The sequence below is a fragment of the Engraulis encrasicolus genome, chromosome 3 (genome assembly GCF_034702125.1).
Source record: "Engraulis encrasicolus isolate BLACKSEA-1 chromosome 3, IST_EnEncr_1.0, whole genome shotgun sequence".
NCBI classification, from domain to species: domain Eukaryota; kingdom Metazoa; phylum Chordata; class Actinopteri; order Clupeiformes; family Engraulidae; genus Engraulis; species Engraulis encrasicolus.
The window spans coordinates 49,166,109-49,191,792 of record NC_085859.1 but is presented as its reverse complement, the minus strand read 5'-3'; the positions used below and the strand labels follow the sequence as shown (position 1 = coordinate 49,191,792).

Genomic DNA, 25,684 nt, shown 5'->3' with positions numbered 1-25,684 from the left:
ACTGTATGTCCAATTTGGGTTCCCGTACACCCTGTCAAACGCTTCCGTAAACAGTCATGCTTCTCCGTGCGAACTTCGGAGTAGGTTGACTAGCAATAATTTTATTCAAACATTTTATTCTACCTTTTCTATCGCGTCAGCAGATTCATATTAAATTAGAGGTACAATGAGCGTCAATCAGCTTTTGATAATGGTTCATATCGGTAGGCTGGGTCTTCACGGCCAGATGTCATGTGGACCACAAAACAACAGCTCGCCTGGTCAAGTCTTGAGTTCTACTTGCCTAATAATGTGAAGAATTTCACAAATTGTAAGCGCACACCCATAGGTACACTTGTAGGTATAATATTACTCTGAGTTATCTGTTAAACGGCGTGCCCTCATGACAGTGACCGCAGGGGAACTCTGTGTGACTGTTATTATTTGAGAAAATATGCAAAACTTTCGGAGTTTAGGCCGTCTATGTAGGGTATTTGATTCTAGTTCTAGTCGCCCTGGATTTTATTTCGGCACTGCTCTACTAGCCGCCTTAAATGTGCTGGTGTGGCTCAGCGGTTATCCAGCGAGCCTCACCCTGGGACCCGGTGGAGAGTTTCCAACTTTGAGAGGTAATTTCTGTTTGATTACATTATATTGCATTTTACTCGGCGGACGCTGTATCCGAAACGATGTATTGGTTATACTTAAGGCATCCTGGGGGTGTGTCTTGCTCAAGTGCACTTCAGCGATGGATGATGAAGGTGTGGGAGTCGGACTGTGTGATTCCTCCTAATGGTAAGGGTGAGATTCGAACCTGCATCCCTCAGATCAGGGTGGTCTTTGGATCAGACTCTGATCCAAAGACCACCCTGATCTCCAGGCCACGGCTGCCCCTTGCCACAGTCCTAATCACTGGGGGTATTCAAAGCATGGTTATAAATGGGACACAGAATAGTAAAGCAATGAAATTGAACATGCTTTATTGGCAGGGAGAAGATTGTGCATTCATGGGCACAGAGCTGTTTGTCATTATTGTTTTCCTAGAAGGAAGCAGTAAGATCTGTTGGCCTATCTACCACCATAGACCTGAATTATACTCTATACGTCACTGTGTACCACTCCTTTAAAAAAAAATTATAATAATAAAGTAAGCATACTCTGAGGTTTGTCAGAGCATGTGATAAATTCACCAGCTGGGCAAGTTTTATCATCCTACCTACCTACCTACCTACCTACCTCAGTGTTGGAGATTGAGCTTAGGCCTTCCAAACTTTGGGTGCCATGCCTTTGATTCCAGATAAGACCAGACTTGTTGGCTCCCAAAAGGAAAATCGGCTGTAACTTCAATAGTATAGAAACGTAAAATGTCGAAAAATTGTCATCACGCTTTCCACAATGCCTTTATGATGAATTAGTGTCTCTAAACATAGCCAAGCTGTGTTATTTCAAGTGCTCATAACACTTTTAAGGCCTGTATGTGTCTTCAAACTAAAGATATGGGAGTCAAAATGTGTTTCCACATCATGTTTGGCACCCAGACTTGGGAGGACCTAATCTCCAAAACTGCTAAAGGTAGAGTGCTAAAACTTGGGATTCTTTCAATTGGCATCGAGCTCCTGTGTGTGAAAAATGATGCAAGTCGAAGGGGGATGCCTGGTGAGGATGTGTGAATTGACACCAAATGACCCACTTGGATATTCCCAAACGTTCTACAAATTGTGTTCCATGTTTTGCAACTCAAAGCACATTTTTAAAATGGACCTTTTCTGTCCGCAGAGTTGACTTTGTACGCGTTCAGCCATGAGGACCTAATATCCCTTGTTTGGAACACCTTTCTTCTGGTGTGGCCGGGGCTATGGCAGGAGCAGCGGTGGGGCACCGTGTCCTTTCTATCCCTGGCCCTGCTCTCTATGCTACTCCTGCCCCCGCTCTACACCGTGGCCCTCTTCATCACGGCCGATGAGACCAGCAGAATCAGCGGCTCCTCCGCCATCCAGCTGGCCCTGCTCACCGCTCAGAGCCAGCAGGTCAACTCAAGTAGTCAAGTCACTTTATTTTTTATAGTATAGTACAGGGATGTCAAACTCCGGCCCGGGGGCCAAATTTGGCCCGCAGAGCCATTTTATTTGGCCCGCCAGATAATTTCAAATGTGTATTACAGTTGGCCCACATACACCATAACTGTATTAAGTATTAAGATTTGAACATGAACATTTGTATATCACAGGAATATGAGTGGGCCCAGGCCATTGAAACAACTCACACTCAAATGCAACAGAATGTGCAGGCACATTTGAACTATAATGGGAATCTGTTCAGACATTCATTTAAACATAAGCAATTTTAGTCCATTTTTGTAAAAAAAATAGAAAACATTGAGTTTGGCCCGCGAATTCGCTCCAGATTTTGATTTTGGCCCTTGGTCCATTTGAGTTTGACACCCCTGGTATTCTTGTAGTACATTTAAACGCTATGGGTTATTCAACACTGAATGAACTAATCTCCACACATTTGGGTCTCAAAAAATTCTGAAAGTATTCCAAGTATTCCTTAGATATAGCATGGGAAATTGCACAATCCTTCCGATATGGAAAACATATTTTACTTGTGATACGGTCTACTCTGGTGTGAACGAGGCAACCTTCGGTACCCAAGAAGAGAATGGATAACATATTTTTAGCTATATTTGTATCTGATAATATCTTTAGAATAGTTTGAGAAGCAAGTGTGTGGAGATAAATTGAGACATTGAATGACCTCAACGCAGTTGACTTCAGTGTGCTTCACAACATACAGTAAATAATAACATTTCTGTAACATAAGGTACATATTTTTGCAGGTGAAGCAGAGGAGACTGTTGGGCTGTGTTCCTGTCTGGATGCTGCCATGGATCCTCCTCATAGTCCACTTCTTCCTGCTGCCGGGAGCTCCGGGCATGCTACACTTCTGTGCCATCTGTTTGGGCTACAACTGTATCTTTTTTGGAAATTAGGGACAAATGATAAGCTCTGACACTGCTGATACTGCTTTACTACTTTGATTTGTCTAAAATCATTCAAATGTTATGGTCAATGGCATGTAGCTACACTTCCGTGCCATCTACTTGGGCCACAATGGTATCTTTTCTATTTTTGGATATGAGGAACATGTGATTGTTCATGTATACTGCTATTCTGCTTTGATGTGTCTAAAATCATGGTAAAGGTTAATGGTCGAAACAAGGTGAAATGTGGAGGTCAATGGTCAAAGGTGAAATGTAAAAGTCATTCTTTGCTTTGTAAGGGCTTGCTTGAAGGGTGACAATTTCGATATGACTACTGCTCTTTTGCTTTGATTTGTCTAAAATCACTCAAATGTAAAGCTCAGTGGCATGTCACTACACTCCTGAGCCAGCTGCTTGGGCTATGATGGGCAATGGCATGTTTTTCTTTAAAGGTGCTTTGAGAAGTTAATGGCAAATAAACTTAAGCAAAAGATCCTAATGGATCACTACAGGTTAAAGGATTAGGAAACATGTTACATGGAAATACTGATTTCAATGGCAGCAATTCATTAGCCTGGTTCACACCAGACGGTGTATGTGTAGCTTCGGCGCCCCCTGGCGTCTGGTACACAGCCATAGAGCACGCTCCGTCTCCAACCAGAAAATAGGCTGAGAATTTATTGCCTCAAAATCAACGGTAACTCACATTGAGGAGTCACAAGACAGATTAGAGACTATATTGACTCTTTAAAGATTAACAGGAAGGTTTTTGAAGGAATTTGTTGGTGAGGAGGCCGTGCCGAAGCAATAAATTCTCAGCCTATTTTCTGGTTGGAGACGGAGCGTGCTCTATGGCTGTGTACCAGACGGTAGTGTGTGTAGCTCTGCGCCGCCAGGGGGCGCCGAAGCTACACACACAACGTCTGGTGTGAACCAGGCTAGCAATTCATTGCTTAGTTAATTCATTTTTTAGCACAGTTAAATCAACCCAAGTGTCACCAAGGTGCCAAGGAATGCGTCGTTTTCTTAACTCAATTGAAGACACTCCCTCGCTGATCAGTATCATTCAGCGATTTGAGGACAAATGTCTGATGAGCTTTCTGCCTGCCTGCGCATACATATCTGCAAAAGCCAGATTTCAGCTACCGACACATAGAGTTCATCAAAGGTAAGCACAGAGATCAGGTAATGGGTGGTTGACATGACGCCCTGTTTTTACGTAGCATTAGTTAAAAAACCTACAAAATTGATATTTTTCCTCTTGAAAGCAAATGTAAATGAAAGAAGATGTGGTACATCATGTTTCATATTAGTCTTAGATGAGAAGAAACATTTTTGTTCAGATTTATGGAAAGGTTTATATGGGTGGTTGACGTTTAGCGTAACGCAAAAAAAAAAGTTTTTCAAATTCCTAAAAAAAATTATGGATAAAAATTGGGAAAAAATAGAAAAAAAATAAAGCACTTAGTGGTCTGTGAAATTTCACCTTATTTTTGCCATTTTTGGGAAAATGTTTCCTGCATCAACTCATTGCACAGGCATGTCACACCGCAGGAAAATGGAGTCACACCACAGGGAATTCACTGCATTATGGCCATTTTAATCCTTTTGTATACATGACTGACATCTGAGCTCATGATAATGATATTATGTTTAATCTTAATATGCGTTTTCATTTATAAAAAACTTTTTTTCCTTCTATAAGAGCAGTCACACCACAGGACACCATAAAATGAACCTAAGCATTGCGTGACAGAAAGATTGCAATATGAAGACATATTAAGAGGTTAATAACTGAGGTACTGACTGGTTAGTCTTTAAGACCCTTGTAGTTGGCCTTGCAGCTGCCCATTCACAAACATTGACATACATGTCACCCCACAGGACGCAATTTGTGTTACGAAATTGAACTTGTAGTTAATATTACTGTCTTGAGTTTTTTTCACATTCACATATCTTAAAATAAAGTTAATATTTATGCAATCATGCCAAATGCTTCATGCATTTTTCAAAATGTTGTTGGTTAATTTATATATATATTATATTCCAGGTTTCATTAATGTTACAGTCACACCGCTGGATATTTGACATATAAACCTGTACATAAATCTTAACAAAAATGCTTCTTCTCATCTAAGACTAATATGAAACATAATAAACCACATCTTCTTTCATTGACATTTGTTTTTTAAAGGAAAAATAACAGTTTTGTAGGTTTTTAACCAATGTTACGAAAAAACAAGGCGTCACGTCTCCCACCCATATGTCAAATGTCCTGTGGTGTAACTGTAACATTAATACAACCTGGAATATATACAGCTATAAAATAAACCAACAACATTTTGAATCATTTCTAAAGCATTTGGCATGATTGCATAAATATTAACCTTAAAAACCTTAAACCTTATACCTTAACCTTAAAAAATATGAATTTGAAAAAAACTCAATACAGTAATATTAACTACAAGTTCAATTTCGTAACACAAATTGTGTCTTGCGGGGTGACATGTACCGTAAGTCAGGTTTGTGGACAGGCAGCTGCAATGCCAACTACAAGGGTCTTAAAGACAGGCTCCTAAACAGTTATACCTCAGTTATTGGAGAGTGGTGTGGAAGTTTAAGGTGACTATTAACCTCTTAATATGTCTACATATTGCAATGTTTCTGTCACACAATGCTTAGGTTCATTTATGATGTCCCGTGGTGTGACTGCTTTTATGGAAGGAAAAACAGTTTTTTTATGAGTAAAAACACATATTAAGGTTAAACACAATATCATTATCTAGTTAGCATGAGCTCGGAGGTCAGTCATGAATACAAAAGGATTAAAATGGCCACAATGCAGTGAATTTCCTGTGGTGTGACATGCTTAGGTATTGTGTTACCCAATCCTTACTTATTTTTCATGTATCATGCAAGGATATAAGGATACCAGGAGATTCATTCATCACATTCACATATTTATTACAAGTAATACAGTGAAACCATGCAGTGAAATCACAGTTGTCTACCTGTACCATGCATAGGCGTGTGTGGGTGGGGGTGTGGGTGGGTAGTAGTGTGTGTGTGGGGTGGGGGCATTGGGGGTAAATTTGTACAGAATATTAATCATTTTATGGTATCTTACAGAAATGTCACACCAATGATGTCACACCGCAGGACACATTTTCCCAAAAATGGCAAAAATTAGGCGAAATTCCACGGACCACTGACATCCCCATTTTTAAAAAATATTTTTTTCCCAATTTTTCCACCCATTTTTTCAGGAATTGGAATATGTTTCCTCCTTTAAGTGTGTTACGGCCTTAAACGTGAACCACCCTAATAAGAACTGTGTGGCAGACATCAGCTCGGGGTAGTCAGTCTATAGGCTCTGGTTCTTAACCGGCGGCCTATAGGGCTTGAAAGTGACGTCACATTCTCCGATTTCATGGGACCACACAGCATTTTTAGTGGAACATTTTAGCATGTAATCAATAATGGGTAATTCAATATTTCAATCCACTTCGAATTGTGCCACGAGCGTCACATATGTTGTTTCTGATATTTTTGTATAATTTTTCGTATGAAACACCAAGCGATTTAGAAGGGTGTGTTTCTTCACATTTTGCATGCAGACGTCCTTGGAACAAAATATTGATACTTTTGCATGAATTATCTATATTTAGCTCCTTAAACAGCATATTTGTCGTCCAACGCATATAATGACTGGAATCAGAAGATATTTACTCGCTACCATGCTGTTAGATGGTCAGCTAAGGTCCTGTGAAATGCGGAACTAAGGGGCGGGACTTTCAAGCCCTATATGTACCCACAATTCCCCTTGATCATTCCTATTAACACTGCGCTTTAGGGATGACAGCCTTAGAAGTCCATATAGTTTCAGAAGAAATAAGGGAATGCTTGAGTGATGGTCTGAGTATTTTCTGTGTTCAGCATTAAATAAATCATGAATTTAAATCAATGAATTGGCTGGTAATCACAAGTATTTATTTTCCTAATCTAGATCTGAGGGCCACATACAGCCCAGAGTGGAGGCATCAGACCTGGCTACAGCAGCCCAATATCCCTCCCCCTCTGCTCCATCAGGGATACATCCCCCATTGGACACATTCATGTTCGCCTCAGAGGCACAGGCTCTAGATGATCAGATGTTAACGGCAGGAATTATGGCCTCGCTACAGTACACTACAGAGGAAGAAGAGAAAAGAATCGAGTTGCCCAAGTCATCTGTATCCTCCCTGAGGTAGGTCATGGGTCAGTAGTTGGGTTCGCACACAACTTACAGCAATGGGCAACCTGGCTTCAGAAGCGCCAATCCAGTGCCACCTTTTCCAAATGACCTGGTTTTACCAGTTTAATTAAGGCCTGGTTCAATTGGACAGTTACAAATCAGGCCATTTGTACTATGTAGCACTTGATGGGCAAACTTATGAATTCGGGTTGTCCATCACTGGCAACTTTACAACAGCTTTATATGCATTCAGCTTTACAAGAGGCCCAGTGAGGATTGTATTACAAGTTGTTAACACATACATGGATATTCCGTTTTAAAAATGTCCCATTTAGGGGGCTGAAGTGCACCTGTCAAAATGGAATTTTTATTTATTTATTTTTATCTACATATCGTGTTTAAACATAAACGGCTAAAAAAACATTTAAAAATATCTGCATACATGTAATCAACACCTTAGACCATGCAGATGAACACATCTATTGTTTCTGGAGGATACCACTAAAATCCACATTAAAGGTGCGTAAAAAGGGCATTTGGGCACGTTTTTCGGCAGATTTATGGCAATAGAAATCAGTGGAATTTAGTTCCAATTGGGAAGGATTTTCCAGACGAGGTTTGAACATTTTCTTGGGCTGGAAATCATTATTCTCACCTGGCAACCCTGCCAGAGAACTCAGTCCTCCTTGTGCTTTCTTAAGATGATATCAGTATGGCCCTGACGTGGCCTAACAGTAGGGCACTCATCTGCTATTCGTCCGACCCGGGTTCGGTTCCTGGCCCTTCACCGTCTCTCTCTCCCCACTCGCTTCCTATAAAATATGATAACATCAGTATGGTGAACATAAATGTTTGCCTTTCTATTCCATTTACAACCCAAGCTGAAGCAGTTTGTAATTATGTTCTTACTCAAGTTTTAATTTAGCTTAGGAAGTAATCGATATACTACAGTATGTTGCAACATAATTAATTTCATTTAAAAATTACACAAACTTGAAAACTACCTTGAAGTACTATCTGCATTAACAGTCTCTGCTTGTTACTGTCTTGCTTAGATACCCTTCTTGCGGCTATTTTGAGCTGAGGTAATGGTTTTGGGTCAGCTGTACTGTTTGTGGGACTGATAAACAATAGTGTTTGTCAGACATTTTCAAGTATTCTTTGAGTAGTAAATAAGCCGAACTTGATTAAAAAAAAAAAACCCTTGCAATGGTTACAGTGGCTCAAATTCAAATGCAACTCTGTTATAATGATATTTTTTGGCCTCAGAAAATGACCCTTCACTTTTAACCATCTCTTAGGCTACAGCAACTAGAGAAGATGGGCTTTGCCACAGAGAAGGCTGTGGTTGCCTTGGCAGCCTCTCCACAGCTGGATGGAGCCATCTCCCTGCTCATCAACGGGCAGGTTGGTGAAGAGGCAGTGGTGACATCCAACAAGAAGAAAAGTCACCCTTAAGATTATTGTATATTTATTTCATTTTTTGTCACATTACAATCAGTCATGCACAGAAATAACTTTGAAAAAAATGAAGGTAATGTGCAGGCTGGGTATTTATTTAATTTAACAATACCATTTGCTGTTCATGATGTACATGGCTGGCGATTGATGGTTCATGTTTATGAAGGAACAGAATGCTTGGGATGGGTAGGGTAACTTATTGAGTGAGTTACCCACTGTTTGTGTATGGACTGTCTATTCAGTCTCTCTCTCTGGTGGCGGTGTCAAAATTGTTTTGGTGGTTTTCCAGATTGTCGCAATCGATGAGGTACGGTATACACCACGCTCATTCATGTCACCTACATTTAACACATTTATTTTTCAAATTAGAATTGACTACTGAGGAATATTTTCCATGTTACATGTATGTCATCAGAGGGTTGTCGGTTGTGCTCCAGCTCCTCCTAATTAGATAGATGTGAAGAGACAGTGAATCTAGCATCTTTATATGGGTCATTCTACGTTTCCAGTGCACTTTTGGCAAACGCAAAATGCCAATTATGAGTTTTTTTGGGTTTTTTTTTTTTTCAAATAAATGACCTAGATGTTTCCATAGAATATATATTTAAGTTTCCAAACAAACAAATTGCCAAGCTTAATCTTAAATCATTTGATAAATACTCTAATGAAAGCAAACATTTGCTTGATTATTTTGTCAACAGTTTTATGGACAAATACATTCAAATACAAGTCATTTCAAACATATATAAAAATACTACAGAGTTAAAACAACATACGTTTGAAAGTGCTTATGTCCCTTAGCAATAATGTTGTCATTAATCTGTGCAACTGATATAGAAAATGTGATTGTTGAGCTTCATAAGTAGGATTTTATGATTCACTGTGATACAGACTGGCACATTTTTCATTACAAATCTCTGTAACGTCTGATTTGAATTTAGTCACCCTCCTTACACAAGACCTCACTCTCCAGAGATAATCCCTAGTGTCTGTTCATAGGATTTTTCCAACACACAAGGGATCAATAGCACAAAAACACTTTCAAAACAGTCAACCGTGTTACTCAACTGTGTTACGGTCAACAGTGCAGGGGAACAAGTCAGCACTTTTTTAGGAGAAAAAACAGAGCAGACAAACCCATCTCCCTAGAAGACAAATTATTTTGTTTGCTTGTCTCTCAATATGGGGATAAATTGGCAAAAACATACTCCTCCTCAACTGTCATAGCTGATGCGTAATACCATATACGGTAACACGGCTTGACATTTCAGCCATTTTTAAGGTGTTGTACTAACTGAGGACCTCTGAAGTCCCACCACAACACCTTAATCAATTCATGTATTTGTATGCTTTATCTGTGTTTCTCTACATGTGATTTCTCATTCAGATTCTTATGAATATGTTGCTAACACAGTTGACAGGCAATTTTCCCGCTATGAGAACATGAAAAAGAATGCATTAAATTATGGAAGGATGGAGCTCAAAACTTACCAAAAAGTCTTCCCATATCCTGCCAGAGGTTATGACATCACGTGATGTTATTTGTATGGCCTAAGACCAAACCATTACTGATTTATGGAGGGGGTTTCAGACCGTGACACGGTTAACATAGTTTTTGTTGACACGTACAAAATGGCAAATTTCATGTATAATGGAAAGCGCAATGGTCTTTCTGACAATTTTGTCATATTGTGATGATTACTGTGAATCAACATTTGCAATCGTCTTGGACAAAACAAGTTTCTTTACATGCTAATATGAAGTCTGAATCTGACATTTGGAAAACAGGACGGCATGAAAACGCCCAAAACCAGTATTAAATATTCATTCTTGCTGAGGGAAATAATGCCATGTCTTCACTTTCTGTATTATATGAAAGGTAAATGTGTGCTAATGTCTAAATCATCATTGGATGCAGTTAATAGTTAGTGGAATTGGCAAATAAAATCCATGGACTTAAAAGCGCAGACGAATCGTAGAATGACCCATATGCTGGGTATCACCTGGCATGGGAACCTTTGGCCAATGCTGTAGGAGGGAGAGTTTGAATGGGCATGGTGAATCTAAGGCATTACACTGAACAACTTTCATCAGGCTGCTAATCAGAAGTGATTTAAATGTAAGTGTATGTGCCACTATGGTATGTAACACATTCTTCAGCTTTAAGGTTATTGAGTGATGAAGTGTGTGCCCACCACTTTGTATGCCTACATAATCTAGATTTCAGGATATGGTGGGGGGTGAAACAAACAGAGGATTCCTATAGTGTCATATTCCTTTCAGCAGAGGAAGTGGTCACTTTGTCTACACCTCACAATCAGCATGTGAAGTTGTACAAATTGAGAGAGAATGTACAAGTTGAGTTTACATTGTCTTTTTTTCATGATAGAACTGAGAATGCCAGAATAAACACACATTGATAAAACATCAAATGCCTATGAAGTTGTGTTTACTATACAGTATATAAACATAGTTAACAATGCCAGTGGGCTGTAAAGGTTCAACATAATGTTAGCATGGCAAGCCAGACTAAATGTGAGATTAAATATGAATATTTAGTCTGGCCCCGATCAATCAGACATCGGAAGATTGCTGATGGGAACTACCCGTTGTTTTTCAAACTGTGTCTGTGCCTATTGGTCAACACTTTGTTGTCACTCCCTCAAAACTCTGTCCGCTTTGCATCCAAAGATTCAAAACAAATCAAAACAAATCTCCTGCGTTGTGATTGGTCTGCTCAGTTTCAGGGCATGGGGCATTTTTTGAGGCTAGACCCAGTCGCAGGCAAAAATAATTTTGGCTGCTGGCGGTGGGGCTAGTTCACTAGGCTAACGTAATGACACAATTTAAGCAAATTTTAACACTCTTGTGTTTGACCTGTTATGCATCAAACACATTTATTTCTAAATCAGTGTCCTGACAAGACAAAAGTATTATGGGGTATTATGAATAGTTAAACTAAAGAATTATAAATAGCTCAACTAAAGTGGCATACTTGCATATAATTTAATGTTTTGTGAAATTCTAAATGATATACAAAACTTCAGTCATCAACCATATCATTATGTCATCATTTTCATTCAGATTACTGCACACATCCACACAATTATTCAGTGTTTTTTGTACATTTTAATGGGGCTTGTATATATATGCTTAGCCATGATAAAAGGAATAATACTCTTTACAAACTTGCATAAAGCAGCAGTGTTGTCCCAACTTCGGAAACTGGGGAAAAAACGTACTACACATATGATGCAACCATTATCTGAACAAGTTGATCCCAATGAACACAAGAATTATCAGAAAAATGTTAAATTGACTTAGAGAAATTATCTGTAAATAGTAAATACCCAGACAGAATGAATAAATGACGAGGTTTTTACTCTTTGAAACTGGGCTATACTGTACATCTATGCTGAGCATGACTGAAAAACTCATCACAAACCTCACAGTCCAAAAAAAGGAAAACACAGTTAACCGATATAATATATGTCATCATGGATATGGAAGAATCGGGTGATTATATGTGAGTAGTTGTGGTCCTCAGCCTGAAGTCAGGCGCTAGACTTCAAGTGCATTCACACTAAGAATAAAGAAAATGAAAACAAAAACATTACCATAATCAGAATACACAGCTATTATGACGTGAAGCTGTTTTGATCCCAAACACAATACAATACAACATGTAGTATGTATATCGCGCTATATCACAACAACGAAGTTGTCTCAAAGCGCTTTCCAAATACACACACACACAAGCACATTCCCACATCAGTTCTGGAGCCTGCTGTACAGTGCCAATGGTCCGGAGTGCATATGAGGAAGTGTGTGTTCACACATGCACACACACACACGCACAAATACAAATATTCCTAAAAAAGATTACTCTGGACACAATAGTAACATAAGCCTAGTTTCATAACATCAAGACCTAGCCCACTAGCGCAGGAGTACTGCAGCTCTAAATGACCACAGCGTTTGCATTATTCATCAAATTGCTCCTGAAGTAAGATAGTACAAATACCTCTTGGCCCTGCCATTGGTCTCTGAACTCTAAAATCAGCCTGAGTTGTGTTTATAATCAGCTTTGCAGGGTGTTAAGGTCCCTTAAATAGTTAAGAGATGATGATTCTAAAAAAGAGAATGATAAAAAAGTCTAAGTGGCTGAGGATATTTTCTTTTTTTTTTAAAGAAAGAAAGGGATAAAAAGAAAAGTTGCTGTAATATTAGGAAATATAAGCAAATAAAACTTCACTTTAATGATGCAAAAGTAAATGTATAAGGAATACTTAAATGTCAAAATGTAAAAAAGTTATATTTAAGTTATATTGCTAGTTACATATTAACAGAATGTAACTTAATGCATTCAAGTAATATATGTCATCTCTTCCTGCATACAAACCTGAACAAAGAATCCCAAAACAGATGTGCATGTATTCATACAAAGTTATGAAGTGTAGTCTGTTTTTTCAAACTTTGACCTTTGAGTGACTGATACGGGGAAGATAGAAATATATTGACCAAACAAACTACACTGACTATGCTGGACATTATCCTGGTGTCTTATTCTGTATAAATTAGATTCAATGTAAATGGAAAGATGTACGTATGTATTTGTGTATGGGAGATGTATCCTGGTGTCTTATATAAATTAGATTCAGGGTAAATGGTAAGATGTACGTATGTATTTGTGAATGGGAGATGTATGTATGAATGCATGATCCTATGGAAGTCACTTTATTTTTCCTGCACATAATTTTTTCCCTCACAATCCATTTCACTTTTCAACATTTTCATTTTTAAGAACTACCCTTTCTTAAATACAAAATCAATTTATCAACACAAGGTATTAGCACCTTTTCCACAATTTACACCTCCAGGATTTTCTGGTGGAACTTGTAAATATGGTGAATATGTCCATGGAGGTGGTCTCCCCTTATCACCCATCCATCTTCCCTGAGGCTTTCTCCCATCCTTGCTTCACATGTCCCTGGGAGAACATCACAGAGGTTTCTGCTTTTCAACAGGTAAAATGAAGCTACGAGAGAATTGACATTGTAGTTGCCTGTATCAGATATGTGAGGGAAGATATAGTCTCCTTCATGACCTCTTGAAGCATAAAGGTTATTTAGAACTCTAAGTTCTCACATATTTTTATGTTGCTGATTTGTTAAAACGAGCAAGGTTTTCACTTTGGGACCCCTCAAAAAGCTTCCTCCGTGTGAAGACATTGGCAATATGAGGGAACCGGAAAGTGGTATGACCTGTCAAAAGAGATGTCTGTCAAGAAGATGGCTACTGTCACGACCTCCTGGCTAATTTCCAGAAGGCTTTTTCTTGACAGTCAGAGGAGATGGTAGAGAAAGACGGAGAGATGACAGGGGTCCCGTTCTCCTCTTGTTCCGAGTGAAGTCGTCTGCCGTGAGACTAAATGGCCCATCTCCTGATCCGATGTCTGGCTCTGAGGCAAATAAAAACAGAAAGATTGTCTGAGATCCACAGTACTATGCACCGGCCATTAGAATACATAAAGATTAGATACATAAAACTCCATTTTGGGCCTAGCTATGGGCCCAACTCCTGCCCTCACCAGACGTATGGTAAATGTTTGCAGAGGAACTAAACTGAACGGGGAAAACAACCAAAAGACATTTCTAAGGAGCATGGGAAGCCATTGTACGTAGAAATAGAATTTTTTGTTGTGCATCTGGAATGTGCAGTCTCCTTCCTAAGGAAATATTTGCAGTGGCTTTTTTTAAACAGTAAGTAAAATCTACCAATTTTAAAACGTGTAAGGAATGTAAAATGTAAGGAATAACACCCTAAAGAAATCTCCAGGTTACCCGTAAGTCCAATTAACCTAATTACTCTCTCGATTTTACTGCAGTCAACAGTCATGAAGATCTTGTGTCGTTTCAACCTTTTGTCCACATGGTGTAAAACGTGACATTCAAAAATGTGTGACATCACAGACCACAGACCACCAGAGGTCCATCTGCACCGTTAACCTGTGAAGACTTCAAATGTAAATGAAATGTAAAAACTGACAGTCGCATTACACCTGTGTACTGTTCAGCATGCTTTAAGGTCAACCCTGTCTAATGCCATTCCGTAGTACAGTCACGAAAATAATCTATAATAGTCATGACACCGTTACAAATTTAATAGACTATTTTAGTGACCGTACTACGAAATGGCATTAGACTGAGCTGTTAAGGTACATTGTGTAAGATTGTGGCCAGAATAGGTAGCCTATTGCAACTATGCTTCGCATCGACATTGTGCTGCCTATTGCCAAATTTGATCTTTTCATTAATATTTACTAAATAATAAACTAATATTTAGTAGTATGACCAAAGGACAGTAAGTTTTGCAGCTAAAAATGTCTATTTTATGGAAATTCAAAATGGCGGACCATGGAGAAGATCCCCCTTTTCATGTATGAAAAGTGCAATTTTTACAGTCATATTGAATACTTAGAATTTGATGGTGGTGGTAAGTATTTATTAAAAAGATAACATTTGTGAATGGGCAGCATGAATTCTGGAAATGAACCACTAAAATATTACACGGTGCACCTTAAAGAGAGAGGTGTTATGCACTAAATCCATGCTAGAGCAGTGGCACCAAATGAACTCGCATACAGTATGCACTAAGCAGCCTTTTTTTCTGCATGACTTTGTTTTCATCTCAAATTTTCAATAAGTACTGGTAATGATTGGTCCCCAAGAGCCAGTGGGTGATAGCAATTTCCAATAACAACCATAGCATGCCACCATTGAGATAGACACATGCATTGATGTATTAGCATTGTGTTAACGTTACCTGGCCAGATGATTGCTTCGAGCAGTTGGACCCTTCGAGCGAGAAGCTCAAGGTCTGCTTGCAGGTCACGGTACATCTGCAAACTAACGTCCTATCGGGAATAGCAGTAATAAACGTCTGATAGGAGCAATGCAGAGGTGGAGAGTCTGCTCCACCAACCCACCCCTCTTTCATCCTTGTGTTCCAGGAGTAAAGAGGGGAGTGTTATGCAGACCTGTTCCTGACCAGAGGTGAGGATTACAGCTTCAGAGAGTAAATAATAATTTTGCTGTGACTCCAGAAAATGGCTTAAATGGCAGAGATTTTCCTTTCCCTGAAATTTTCAATTTGATCACAAAGATTTGCAGGAAGTGGAAATGATCTCCAGATGGCTCCCCCCAGATTTGTAGTATACAGCAGGTGACTTGGCCTTGATATTTCACCCCAGGGTTTTTACTCTCTGAAAATATCACCTTCACCTATGGTCCACAGGTTTGGACCTATACTTGGGACCCTGTCAGTATCTGTCCGTCGACCCTGCCTTAGACCACCTACTACTCACCATGTATACCAATCATAGTCTCGAGGATTAAAACCCTCTCGGCTAAGATCTTCAGTGCTTCACGGATTTGATGAATTCCATCGCCCTGTGAACATAGATACAGCTGTCAAGGTATCAGGCCAGCAAGAAGCCAGTCAAAGCACTTGCAAGGATGCACGTTTTTCTTTCACAATGCTGCAAATCAATGCCATTAGAATGGGTTAATGGTTCCTGTACTGTAAAAACCATCGCATAGAACACAAAGGCAACACACAGCATGTATCTTTTTATGCAAGTTGAACTTAACAATGCCATTAACAGTAGGCTGCACTGTTAAGTTGAACCAACATATCAAAGTTTAATTGCAGCACATTTCCTTCATGCTTTAAGTTGTTTCTATGCGCCACTTTTTACAGTGTCACGATATCAGGCAAAGGCCAAATGCAGCCCGTTGTGGAGGGGCACAATCTACATCCACAGTATTGTCTTACAGAATCCATTAGAATGGGTTAATAACTACCAGGAAGATGCAAGTTTTCATTCACAGTCTCAAGAGAGAATGGGTTAATAGACCCTCTAGAGCTTGTGTAATGTCTTGTTAAAGTTTCGTCTTCGCCCATAAGGCAAGAGCATGCAAGACATCTACATGCAATTTTATCCACTATGGTCATGGGTGTAGCACTCAATCTTTGTCTGGATAATGTTAAGTGGGTAGTAGTCAAGCAATTTATTTACACTGCAGCTTTAAACTATTAAAAATGTATTTGATGTTGAAATCCACATTTGGAGTGCCATGTGGAAGGGATATATCGATCTGTAAGTATTACATGATGTGTTATAAATGATTGACATGATAAACAGTGATGGGCAGAAAAACAACAGCACCACATACACTCAGTAAGGTGTCAAGCTCTTCAGTTTAAAATAGAGTTTATATAGTCTCTCAATCTATTAGGACCAGGGTTGAAAAGAGGTGGACCTAGTACAACCACAATTGTGGACACCCACACCCAATCTCACACCTTCAGCTCAGTAGTCTGTATAAACCTAAAAACTTTTATTTCAAGTACACAAAACATTATAGTGTGTCTCTGCATTGCAGTGATTATAGGACTACTGCCATTGAAATGTTAGGGTGTTCCCATGGCAATGGATTACAGGTAATGGCATTGTTGAGGAATAATGTGGTTTAGTATGAAAGGAGGAGACAAACCAATGGCTTTGAGAGATTGTAATATATGGTGAGAATGCACACATACTGTACACGGCAGCGATGTCACCATTAGTACATCATACATTGAAGTAGACAAACAGAAAATGGCAGGCAAAAGAAAACAGGACAAGCAGTAGTGGTAACATGCAGAGTGAAAAGGAGCTGCCGCTTCGAAGCTGTATCTTGTATTCACATACCTGGCTTAAACCGAAAATATTTTACAGCACTAAAACACAGACAGCACTAAACATCCCAGAAGGGATAACTGTGGCATGACACGTAGAGTAGAGATCACACAAATTTAGAAAGGGCTTGTGAAGTGATGGATATGCTGCTGTAACGATATTGTATTGAACTGAGAAATCGCAATAATCACAATACTGTATAGTGATGCAAAAAGGCTCCTTCAAAGTTCTGTTCCCGTTTGGTCCAGAAAACAACCACATGACATGATGTGATAGTGCCTCCAAGCTTCAAATCATTATCATTATCAGTTGTATTATTAGTTGCTAACTTTATTTGTGAACCGAATTGTGAGTTGAGTGTATCGTTGCAGCCCTCTTATGCTATGCATATTTTCTAAACATCTTTTGGATAACATTCGTTTTAGAAATGCCCATATAGCCTAAATACTCCTCTTGGTGTATTGAGTAATTTTAATGATAAGATTTGCATGCAACTGAAAAGGTACACAGTAACAGTACATTACAATACAAATACATTACACAGTGGAAAACAACTGTAGATGAACATAGATGAATGTAGCTCTAGTATACATTTGTAGAGGTTCAGCCAACCTGCATAAATCTGCAGCATGTTCAGTACCGAATTTCGCCAGATAATAGGCGGGGCTATTGTGAAAAAAATAATTTGTTTGTACCAAGCAATAAATAGGGGCAGGCTACAAATGCAAAGGCTTTCTAATGCAAAAATTGAAAAAAAAGGTCAAGTAGAGTGGCCATTCACTGCTCCCTTGGTGGTCACCCTCCCACCCCTCTTGTGCTTATTTTTTGTTACAAAAGGACAACGTACAGCAGGAGCAATATTATATGCACATTTAAAAATAGTTTAAGAAAAGAAAACTTCATAAAACTCTCAATTTCGTTAATATGAGGCAATGGTGCTACATTATTAGTTTCTGATCCAATATCTTTCATGCCCGTTTGCATGATAAAATAGGTTTGATGTCTGGGAGGCTTGGCTCCATACGGTGGTACAGTAGGCCAGAAGAGAGAGAATCATGGCATAAAAGAACACAATATATAGTATATGATAACTTCATTCTGAATCATTCTGAAATGGTTCAGGCTTGTTCGAAGCATTGTAATGAGTTTCTTAATGTGTTTATTAAACTTAAGCTAAGATTCTAAAATGATTACTAAAATTTTAAATTCATTAACTTTGTCTATTGTGTCCTGGTCAATTTTGATGGAACAGGTGGCTTTCCCTCTTACAGAGAAGCACATAGATAGTGATGTTAGGAGTGAAATGGTTGCCTTTGAGAGCGGTATACATCTTCCATCTCCTTCGTCAAGATGTCTGCTGCTGCGTTTGATGTTCTGGCTGGCACATAAATTACTGTATCATCAGCATACATTTGACAGTTAGCTGACTGACAGCAACTACTGTCAAGTGTGTGTTCAAGGCTGTTTCCTGATAGGCAAAAGATCATCATGTCTGAAAAGCAACACGCTAAATGATTCATCCCGAGGTTAATGTAGGCTTGTTGATTCTGCGAACATTGTTATATTTTCTACACCTGTTTACCTGTATCATACATGAAGGCGCGTGCAGCTCCTATGATCGTTCTTTGCTCTTAAGGGGCGTTGTCCATGGTCCTGAACATTATCAGCGTTTAGGCTACCTATAAAGCGGAGCGCGCCATATATTAACCGCCATAAAAAAACTGTTGAGGGGCTTGCGACATATGCCATACATGTTTATTTGTCTTTATAAACTTGGCATTAAGGAAGTGTGTTGGGTAAAAACGAGATGGTGATCTCTCCTTCGCCTGGCGCTATAGGACAGGACATCATACATCAAACTTCCATTCGCCTGCCTCTGGGGCAAGCGATGCCTGTTCTGTAATTATCACTGTGCAAATTCATGGTAATGTTGGTCTCAAGGTAATGTTGCTATTTAGCCTATTTGATCTCTCTTTTTATAATATGCGATGCGCACAGTCACACACAGTATTCTAAACTACAATGTTATGGCCCTAACCACATTAAAATATATATTCACACTGCATCCACAAAGCCTGTCTCTCCATCACATCTTGTAGGCATAGGGTGACGTCAGGTAATTTGAGCCATAAGCTAAAATGAGCCATGTAAGGTTTGAGTGTCCTAGCCCTTTAAATTTTAGCAGCCAATGACTGCCAACTACTTCAGTAGACTACTAAAACTGTACTTGATGTAAAATAATACATTTGATTGGTATGATGTGCCACACTTCAAGACTGTTGAGAAGAACTGTGAGGTAAGTATACTGGCAGACAGTTCTGTCTTGAAACTTAAAAGGTTGATAAATTGTTAAAAAACGACTTACAGCTTTAAAATGTAGTCTAAATACATGTAGGCATTCATCAGATATGTTTCTAAACGTGTGTTAAGAGAAGCTATTTTTCAGAAAATAACACCTTAATGTACTGAGGTAAATTGAGTCATGCATTTCAGGTAAAATGAGCCACCTTCGAAGTTAGCTTTTTAGCTAATATTCTAATGGTATAGGCCAGGTTTTCCCAAAGTGCGAGCTTCCGCTAGGGGGTGCGCAAGATAAAAAAATGCAATGGCAGTTTGGAGTGGGATTTTCGGTTTCTTTAAGTGGGAACACAATAAAGACTTGTAAATAATCTTTTTCTTTTTAAAATTTTAAATCAAACGTTTTCATTTAATGAGCAGATTAAGCAGAATGCTATTAAAATACACATCACTATCAGAGAAGAAGAGAACTATTAATCATGAAAGCATAGATGTGCAATCTGCTAAAAATGTGGATGCAATTCATGTGAAACAACTCATTTACGGATTGGAATCACAATGGTTTGTGAAACATTGGAAATTATACTTGTACTATAGCAAACTATTTTATTTAATTCAAACCAATCAATACAAATATTGGGCAAATGTGACATTAATATTTGAATGCCCTTGAAAACTCTTACCGGTAGGCCTTTCTCTCCGGGCTCACCCTTCAGTCCTCGCTCACCCTAAAGGCACAAAAAAGAGGTTTTAATCAAGTCTTTCACAAAGGCTTTTTGTTTCATGAACATATTTGGTTAAATAGGTTGATTCCAGCTTAAGGTAATTTGCCGATCTTCCCCATGTCTTTGCTGTGAAAGCTGTCATTCTCAGCATTTTTTTTTAGTTTGGCTCAGTTCTTGAAACAGAGATGACCTTCTCAAAACATGGACAAATATGTGAAGTTTTTGAAAATGTAATGTAGAAGTATAAATAGATCTTGCTTATCTAAATGGATAAGGTTAATTCTCAGTCTGATTTAGGGGGACCAGACGTCCCGATTTTAGAGGGACAGTTCAGTTGAAAGGGACAGGGGTTGTGTGTCCCCAGTGGTGTTGCACCAATACCGACACCAGTATCAGACGGGGCCCTGATCCAGTGCTAAAAGGGAGGTATCATATCGGCCAGTACCAACAAATAGGGCACCAATACCATTTTTTTTGTACGTCACTTGAACGCAGCCTTCTATCTCCAGACACTCGCTACGGTAGTGTTAACTATCGCTAGCTTTTTCATATGGTGGGAAAACAAACCAGGAGAAGAAAATGTCTGCGGTGTGGAAGTATTTCGTTACAAAAACACCTGCAAGTACATTGGCTAAATGCAATGGTTAGTGGTTAGAGCGCTGGGTTGGCAACCCAAGGGTTCCCGGTTCAATGCCCGACCAGACCACGGCTGAAGTGCCCTTGAGCAAGGCACCTAACCCCCACACAGCTCCCCGGGCGCCGCTCAGCAGGCAGCCCACTGCTACGGACTAGTGTGTGTACTTCAATGTGATTCACTAGTCCAAATGGGATAAATGCAGAGAAAGAATTTCCCCTAGGGGACCAAAATTGGCTCCAATCCAAATTGGCTCCAATTGGCTTCGTTAAGATTTGTGACCTGAAAGTTTCGAGAGGTACAGTTAAACCGGGCAGTTTCAATACCTCGACCCTGATCAAACATTTGAAGTCGAAACGTGAACAAATCATATCTGTTCCATCTGACATCTTGGTTGAGGAGATCAGCCCAGCCCAAGCCTCAGCCTCAGAACTTGTGTTGGATTCTGCACAGACAAAACCAACTTTGGTGGAAGATCTAGAGCTGGTGTGAACAATGTGTTCTACAAAGAGAATAAGGTCTCTGCCAACAATTCAGTTAGAGTGGGCTGCGCACCTTGTTCACAATGCTCTCCAAAGTGCTGTGGACACAGTTCCATGCAACATCAAGGCCTTCATTGTGAAAGTGTCTGGGCACTTCAACATCTTCACTGTCCGAACAGAGCAGCTAAAGGGGTTAGTTGATTTCATCGAGTTTGAGTATGCCATGATGCTGAGAAAAAGCAAGATGCAGTGGCAGTCTTTGGGCCAAGCTGGCAAGGGAGCGTTGAAGCTATACCCTGAGCAGCATTCATACTTTGCCTCTCAAGATAGGTAAGGCCACTTGTCACAATCTCGCAGTTCCTTCAGAATCCGCTGCGCGAAGCTTGGCATGGGTTGCTGTTTAGCCAGCTAACCTTGTTCAGTGACACAGTGAAGGCACTGGAGAGGCAGAAAAACAGAGTAGTCCACCTTGCGAGAGAAATTGCAGGAAAGGAAGCTGGCCGTCTTCACAGGTCTCAAGGTAATGTTGCTATTTAGCCTATTTGACACAGTCACACACAGTATTCTAAACTACAATGTTATGGCCCTAACCACATTAAATTATATATTCACACTGCGTCCACAAAGCCTGTCTCTCCGTCACATCTTCTCAGCGCTGATTAAACTCAGCCTATTTAACAACCTTGAGGTGCACAGACACACAGACACTGACTTTTCATATGCTTGTCATTTCGCCGCAGTTTCTCATGGACTGAAGTGGGAAATAACAAGTGTTTTGCCAGATGACCCTACAGTCATCATGTCATCTCAGTTTCAAGAAATGAGCCAAACCAATGGAGGAACACACTGTAAAGCATGGGCGCAGATAGCGGGGGGGACGGGGGGGACATGACGTACCCAGATTTTCATTCACGCGGACCCGTCCCCCTCACTTTTATGAAGAAAATATCTGATTTCTGCCTTTGCATTTTGCAATGTGCGAAATAGCGCCTCCCTGGACCATTCACTTTCATATGTGGCAAAAAACGGCATTACACTCTATAAACGGCTCTGTCAGCTCACTGTGTCAGCTGACTCAACAGTGACACCAGGTAGCGACATAGAATCTCTATGCTTGCGATGGTGTGGTGAGGTATTGCAGAATTAAGCAAATGCATTGAAGTTAATGGCAGTAAATCTATTTTTTCATTGGCTAACACGCACTGAAGTCCCAGATTTGAAGCGCCATTAGCTTTTTGCTTCTCTCGGTGATTGGCTTTTGACAGGGCTAGATTCAGGAAGTGGAGAAGAGCAGGCGTCATATTTACATTATATTTGTGGCTCAGACCAGTTGCTTTTGTTATTAAAGTTAATGTCGAAGACAGTCCCTTTCTTGCTAACTGTGATGTGGATTACAAAAACTGTGGAACGTGAACGATGGTGGTGGAACGCATGGATTAAAAGTTGGGATTTAGCTGCTTTCAAGACAACGTTTTAAGGTAAGGTCACTATGGGTTCATATCGTGACGCTGTTTGTAGTTGCTGAAGTTAACAGATGTTAATTGTTCAGAAGGGGTTTTTTGTCTCTGTCGTGGACCTGTTTTCGAGTGAAAAGACAGCTTTGTAGGGCCATGCCATGCCAGCTGTCAATCAAAGCCAACGCAAGTAGCTGTCGTGTCGGTCTCTTGTTTTGTAGCCTAGGCCTATGCTGTGAACATCGGACTTAATGTCTTTTTTACGGATTTTTGGAATGATGATTGCGGTGGTGTCATTCTGTTGGATGCATTTACTGGATTGTTGTTAAACGGCGGTATTAGGCCTACTAACGCAAACGTGTGGATTATGAAGTGGTGGAGTGAACTGAAGGATACAATATGACACGCAGCGTGGTAGAAAAATGACGAGTAGCCTAGTGGCAGAGAGGTTGTCTGAAGAGCTCAAGAATCACCATTTAAGTCGCTTTTATCAAAAATGTCTAATCTGGAGGAGACCATATAGCCTAGTTTGACTTGGTTACCCAGTTTCTTGCTTAGCCTACCAATATATCAATCACACGCCCCAAAACCGTGCCTGGACTCAAGTTATGTTTGCATGCAAAACCACTGCGAGACTGGTCGTCTTAAAATTTCTACAGCCATAAATCACACACTGTTGCATAGCCTGCTGTAGGCCTACATTAATACAACGTGAAATTTGTTGACAGTTCTCCTGTTTAAAGTTTGAATTGGTTGGGAAAGTAGCACATGCTGATGGGATGGGAGAGGTGTTAGAAGCGCGCACTGGGGCGGGGTCTTGGTGGGAGACTCGTGCACATTCTGAGTAGAAGCTGGAGCGGTTTAAACTTTGTGATGTTTTAATTTTTTAATCAAGATTTTTTTTTTAATGTAGTAGACCTAGGCTACTAAATCAAATAAAATTATTTAGCGGAAGATGAATAGGCGACTAACAATAAAAAAACGATATTCAGTGTATTATAATCAGGGCATTATAATAGCCTAATAACCCATCCCCCCCGGACGGTTTGTTGTGAAAATGTCCCCCCCAGTTTTTAAAAGCTATCTGTGCCCATGCTGTAAAGCCCCCCTTACCTGTGTTTGAGGCAAGCCACGCCCCGAAACCAACCCAATATTCTCCCCGTATTTATGCACTAAAATAACTGATGCCTCTAGCTCCAGACAAGAATCAATAATCATGGCTTTACATGGGGAGGGAAATATTGATTTTAGTTTGGCAAAATTATAATGTTCACAAGTATAATTTTGGTCACAGCCTCAATGCAGACAAAAGTCCAAGGACCCCCTCCAATCTCTAGAGGGCCGAACCCCAAGTTCAACCAATGAAATAAAGTCATAAAAGCCCCCTAAACACCCCTGCATCACAAGGTTCAACACATGAGGAAAGTACTGAAATTATGAAAAATGAAGATTATGGAAATTATGATATATTGAAAGACATTGTCAGGCTTCTTACTGGATCTCCTTTGAACCCTCTGTCTCCTGGGTTTCCCAGAGGTCCCTGGAAAATAAAAAATATTAGTGACAGTGCCTTCTGAAGAAATTGGTGATTGATGGGAAGATTTGGCTAAACGGAACTTAAGATACCTTTTCACCTGGTGCCCCCTTAGGACCCACTGCGCCTTGTGGACCTGGTGCCCCTGGATTCCCCTAGAAAACAAAAGGCATATCCTTAAAGTGACACCAAACCCAATTTCCTCATTAGCCAGAGTATTTCAGGCTGGCGGAGCCCTTAAAAAAATAAATAAAAAATTCCAAGCAGTGCTTGTAATTGCAGAGGTCACCAGGGGCGGTTTTAAGGGGTGGCATTTGCCATTTGAAATAGGGTTTGCCACCCCAGCTGCCACTAATAGACTCTAGCCGCAACAAACGCGATACGCGGAGCTCGTACAGGTAGCGTGCCCACGCAATTAGCGGTTCAACAAAACATCGTTTTATCCCCACACACTCTTTGATGCATTTTTGCGTAGACATCATGGTTGTGAATTGGGACATATGGGGTACCCATCGAAAGCTTATTCTCTTCTTTCCAGTGGTATGCATGTGACATTCAGTTGTCATGTACATGTCGACAAAAATGACACATATAAGCAGAGAGGTGTGATTTTATATCCTGAAGAAGACAAAGTCGCAGAGAAAATGCACTGTATTTCATTCGTTTTGTTTTCCTTCTTCCATGTGTACCAATGACGATTTGTAAGTATGCCCATGCTCTATAGTCCATGTGATAAATATATAGATTTGTTTTGATAGGCTGAATGGAGATTAAAGGGGCATTCCACCGGTGGAGACATGAATATGTTACTGAAAGTGGGTCATATTTATAGTAGAATAGTAACATACATTTCTAATTTGGTGCCTTCTTGGCCAAGAAAAGGCAGAAAATGACTTTTTAGTGCTTGTGGATTTGTGACAACAATCCCCATAATGCACAGAGATGCTCAAGTTCCACAGGCCACACCCAGTTATTTGGGACTCTATGCATCATCCCTCCCTCAACTTGCAGGCAGTGTTGCCAGATTGGGCTGTTTCCCGCCCAATTGGGCTGCTTAGGATGGTCGTGTGCGGGTAGGCTGGTTTTGAGCATTTTTTGGGCTGGAAATCATCAGCCTCATCTGGCAACCCTGCTTGCAGGTGCATCACAGTGGGACA

General features: G+C 40.0%; 2 protein-coding genes across 3 annotated transcripts in view; one reads left to right on the top strand and one right to left on the bottom strand.

Moving 5' to 3' along the window:
* Positions 1 to 41: 41 nt before the first annotated feature.
* Positions 42 to 8,670, top strand: rhbdd3 (rhomboid domain containing 3). The gene is made up of 6 exons (XM_063195607.1): positions 42 to 608; positions 1,756 to 2,006; positions 2,819 to 2,951; positions 4,004 to 4,130; positions 6,969 to 7,208; positions 8,498 to 8,670. The coding sequence occupies exons 1-6, from the start codon at positions 434 to 436 to the stop codon at positions 8,652 to 8,654; spliced, it is 1,083 nt and encodes a 360-aa protein (XP_063051677.1). The 5' UTR covers positions 42 to 433; the 3' UTR covers positions 8,655 to 8,670.
* A 5,295-nt stretch (positions 8,671 to 13,965) lies between these two features.
* emid1 (EMI domain containing 1) overlaps positions 13,966 to 25,684 on the bottom strand; it is a 51,769-nt gene continuing 40,050 nt past the window's right edge. The window contains exons 11-15 of one of the 2 annotated variants that reach the window (XM_063195605.1): positions 24,620 to 24,682; positions 24,489 to 24,533; positions 20,382 to 20,426; positions 16,024 to 16,108; positions 13,966 to 14,118 (exon numbers count right to left, since the gene is read on the bottom strand). In XM_063195605.1, the coding sequence (XP_063051675.1) occupies positions 13,973 to 14,118; positions 16,024 to 16,108; positions 20,382 to 20,426; positions 24,489 to 24,533; positions 24,620 to 24,682 (384 nt within the window). In that variant the 3' untranslated portion in view covers positions 13,966 to 13,972. Of the gene's footprint in view, positions 14,119 to 15,482; positions 15,574 to 16,023; positions 16,109 to 20,381; positions 20,427 to 24,488; positions 24,534 to 24,619; positions 24,683 to 25,684 lie in introns of both variants that reach the window. The other variant, XM_063195604.1, reaches the window with a different exon arrangement.

Bases quoted from the DNA above. Each gene is read 5' to 3' on its own strand.
- rhbdd3 (XM_063195607.1), top strand. From the start codon at position 434: ATGCAAAACTTTCGGAGTTTAGGCCGTCTATGTAGGGTATTTGATTCT. The intron at 609-1,755 runs GTAATTTCTGTT...TTCTGTCCGCAG, and splicing joins AGAGTTTCCAACTTTGAGAG to AGTTGACTTTGTACGCGTTC. The intron at 4,131-6,968 runs GTAAGCACAGAG...TTCCTAATCTAG, and splicing joins ACACATAGAGTTCATCAAAG to ATCTGAGGGCCACATACAGC.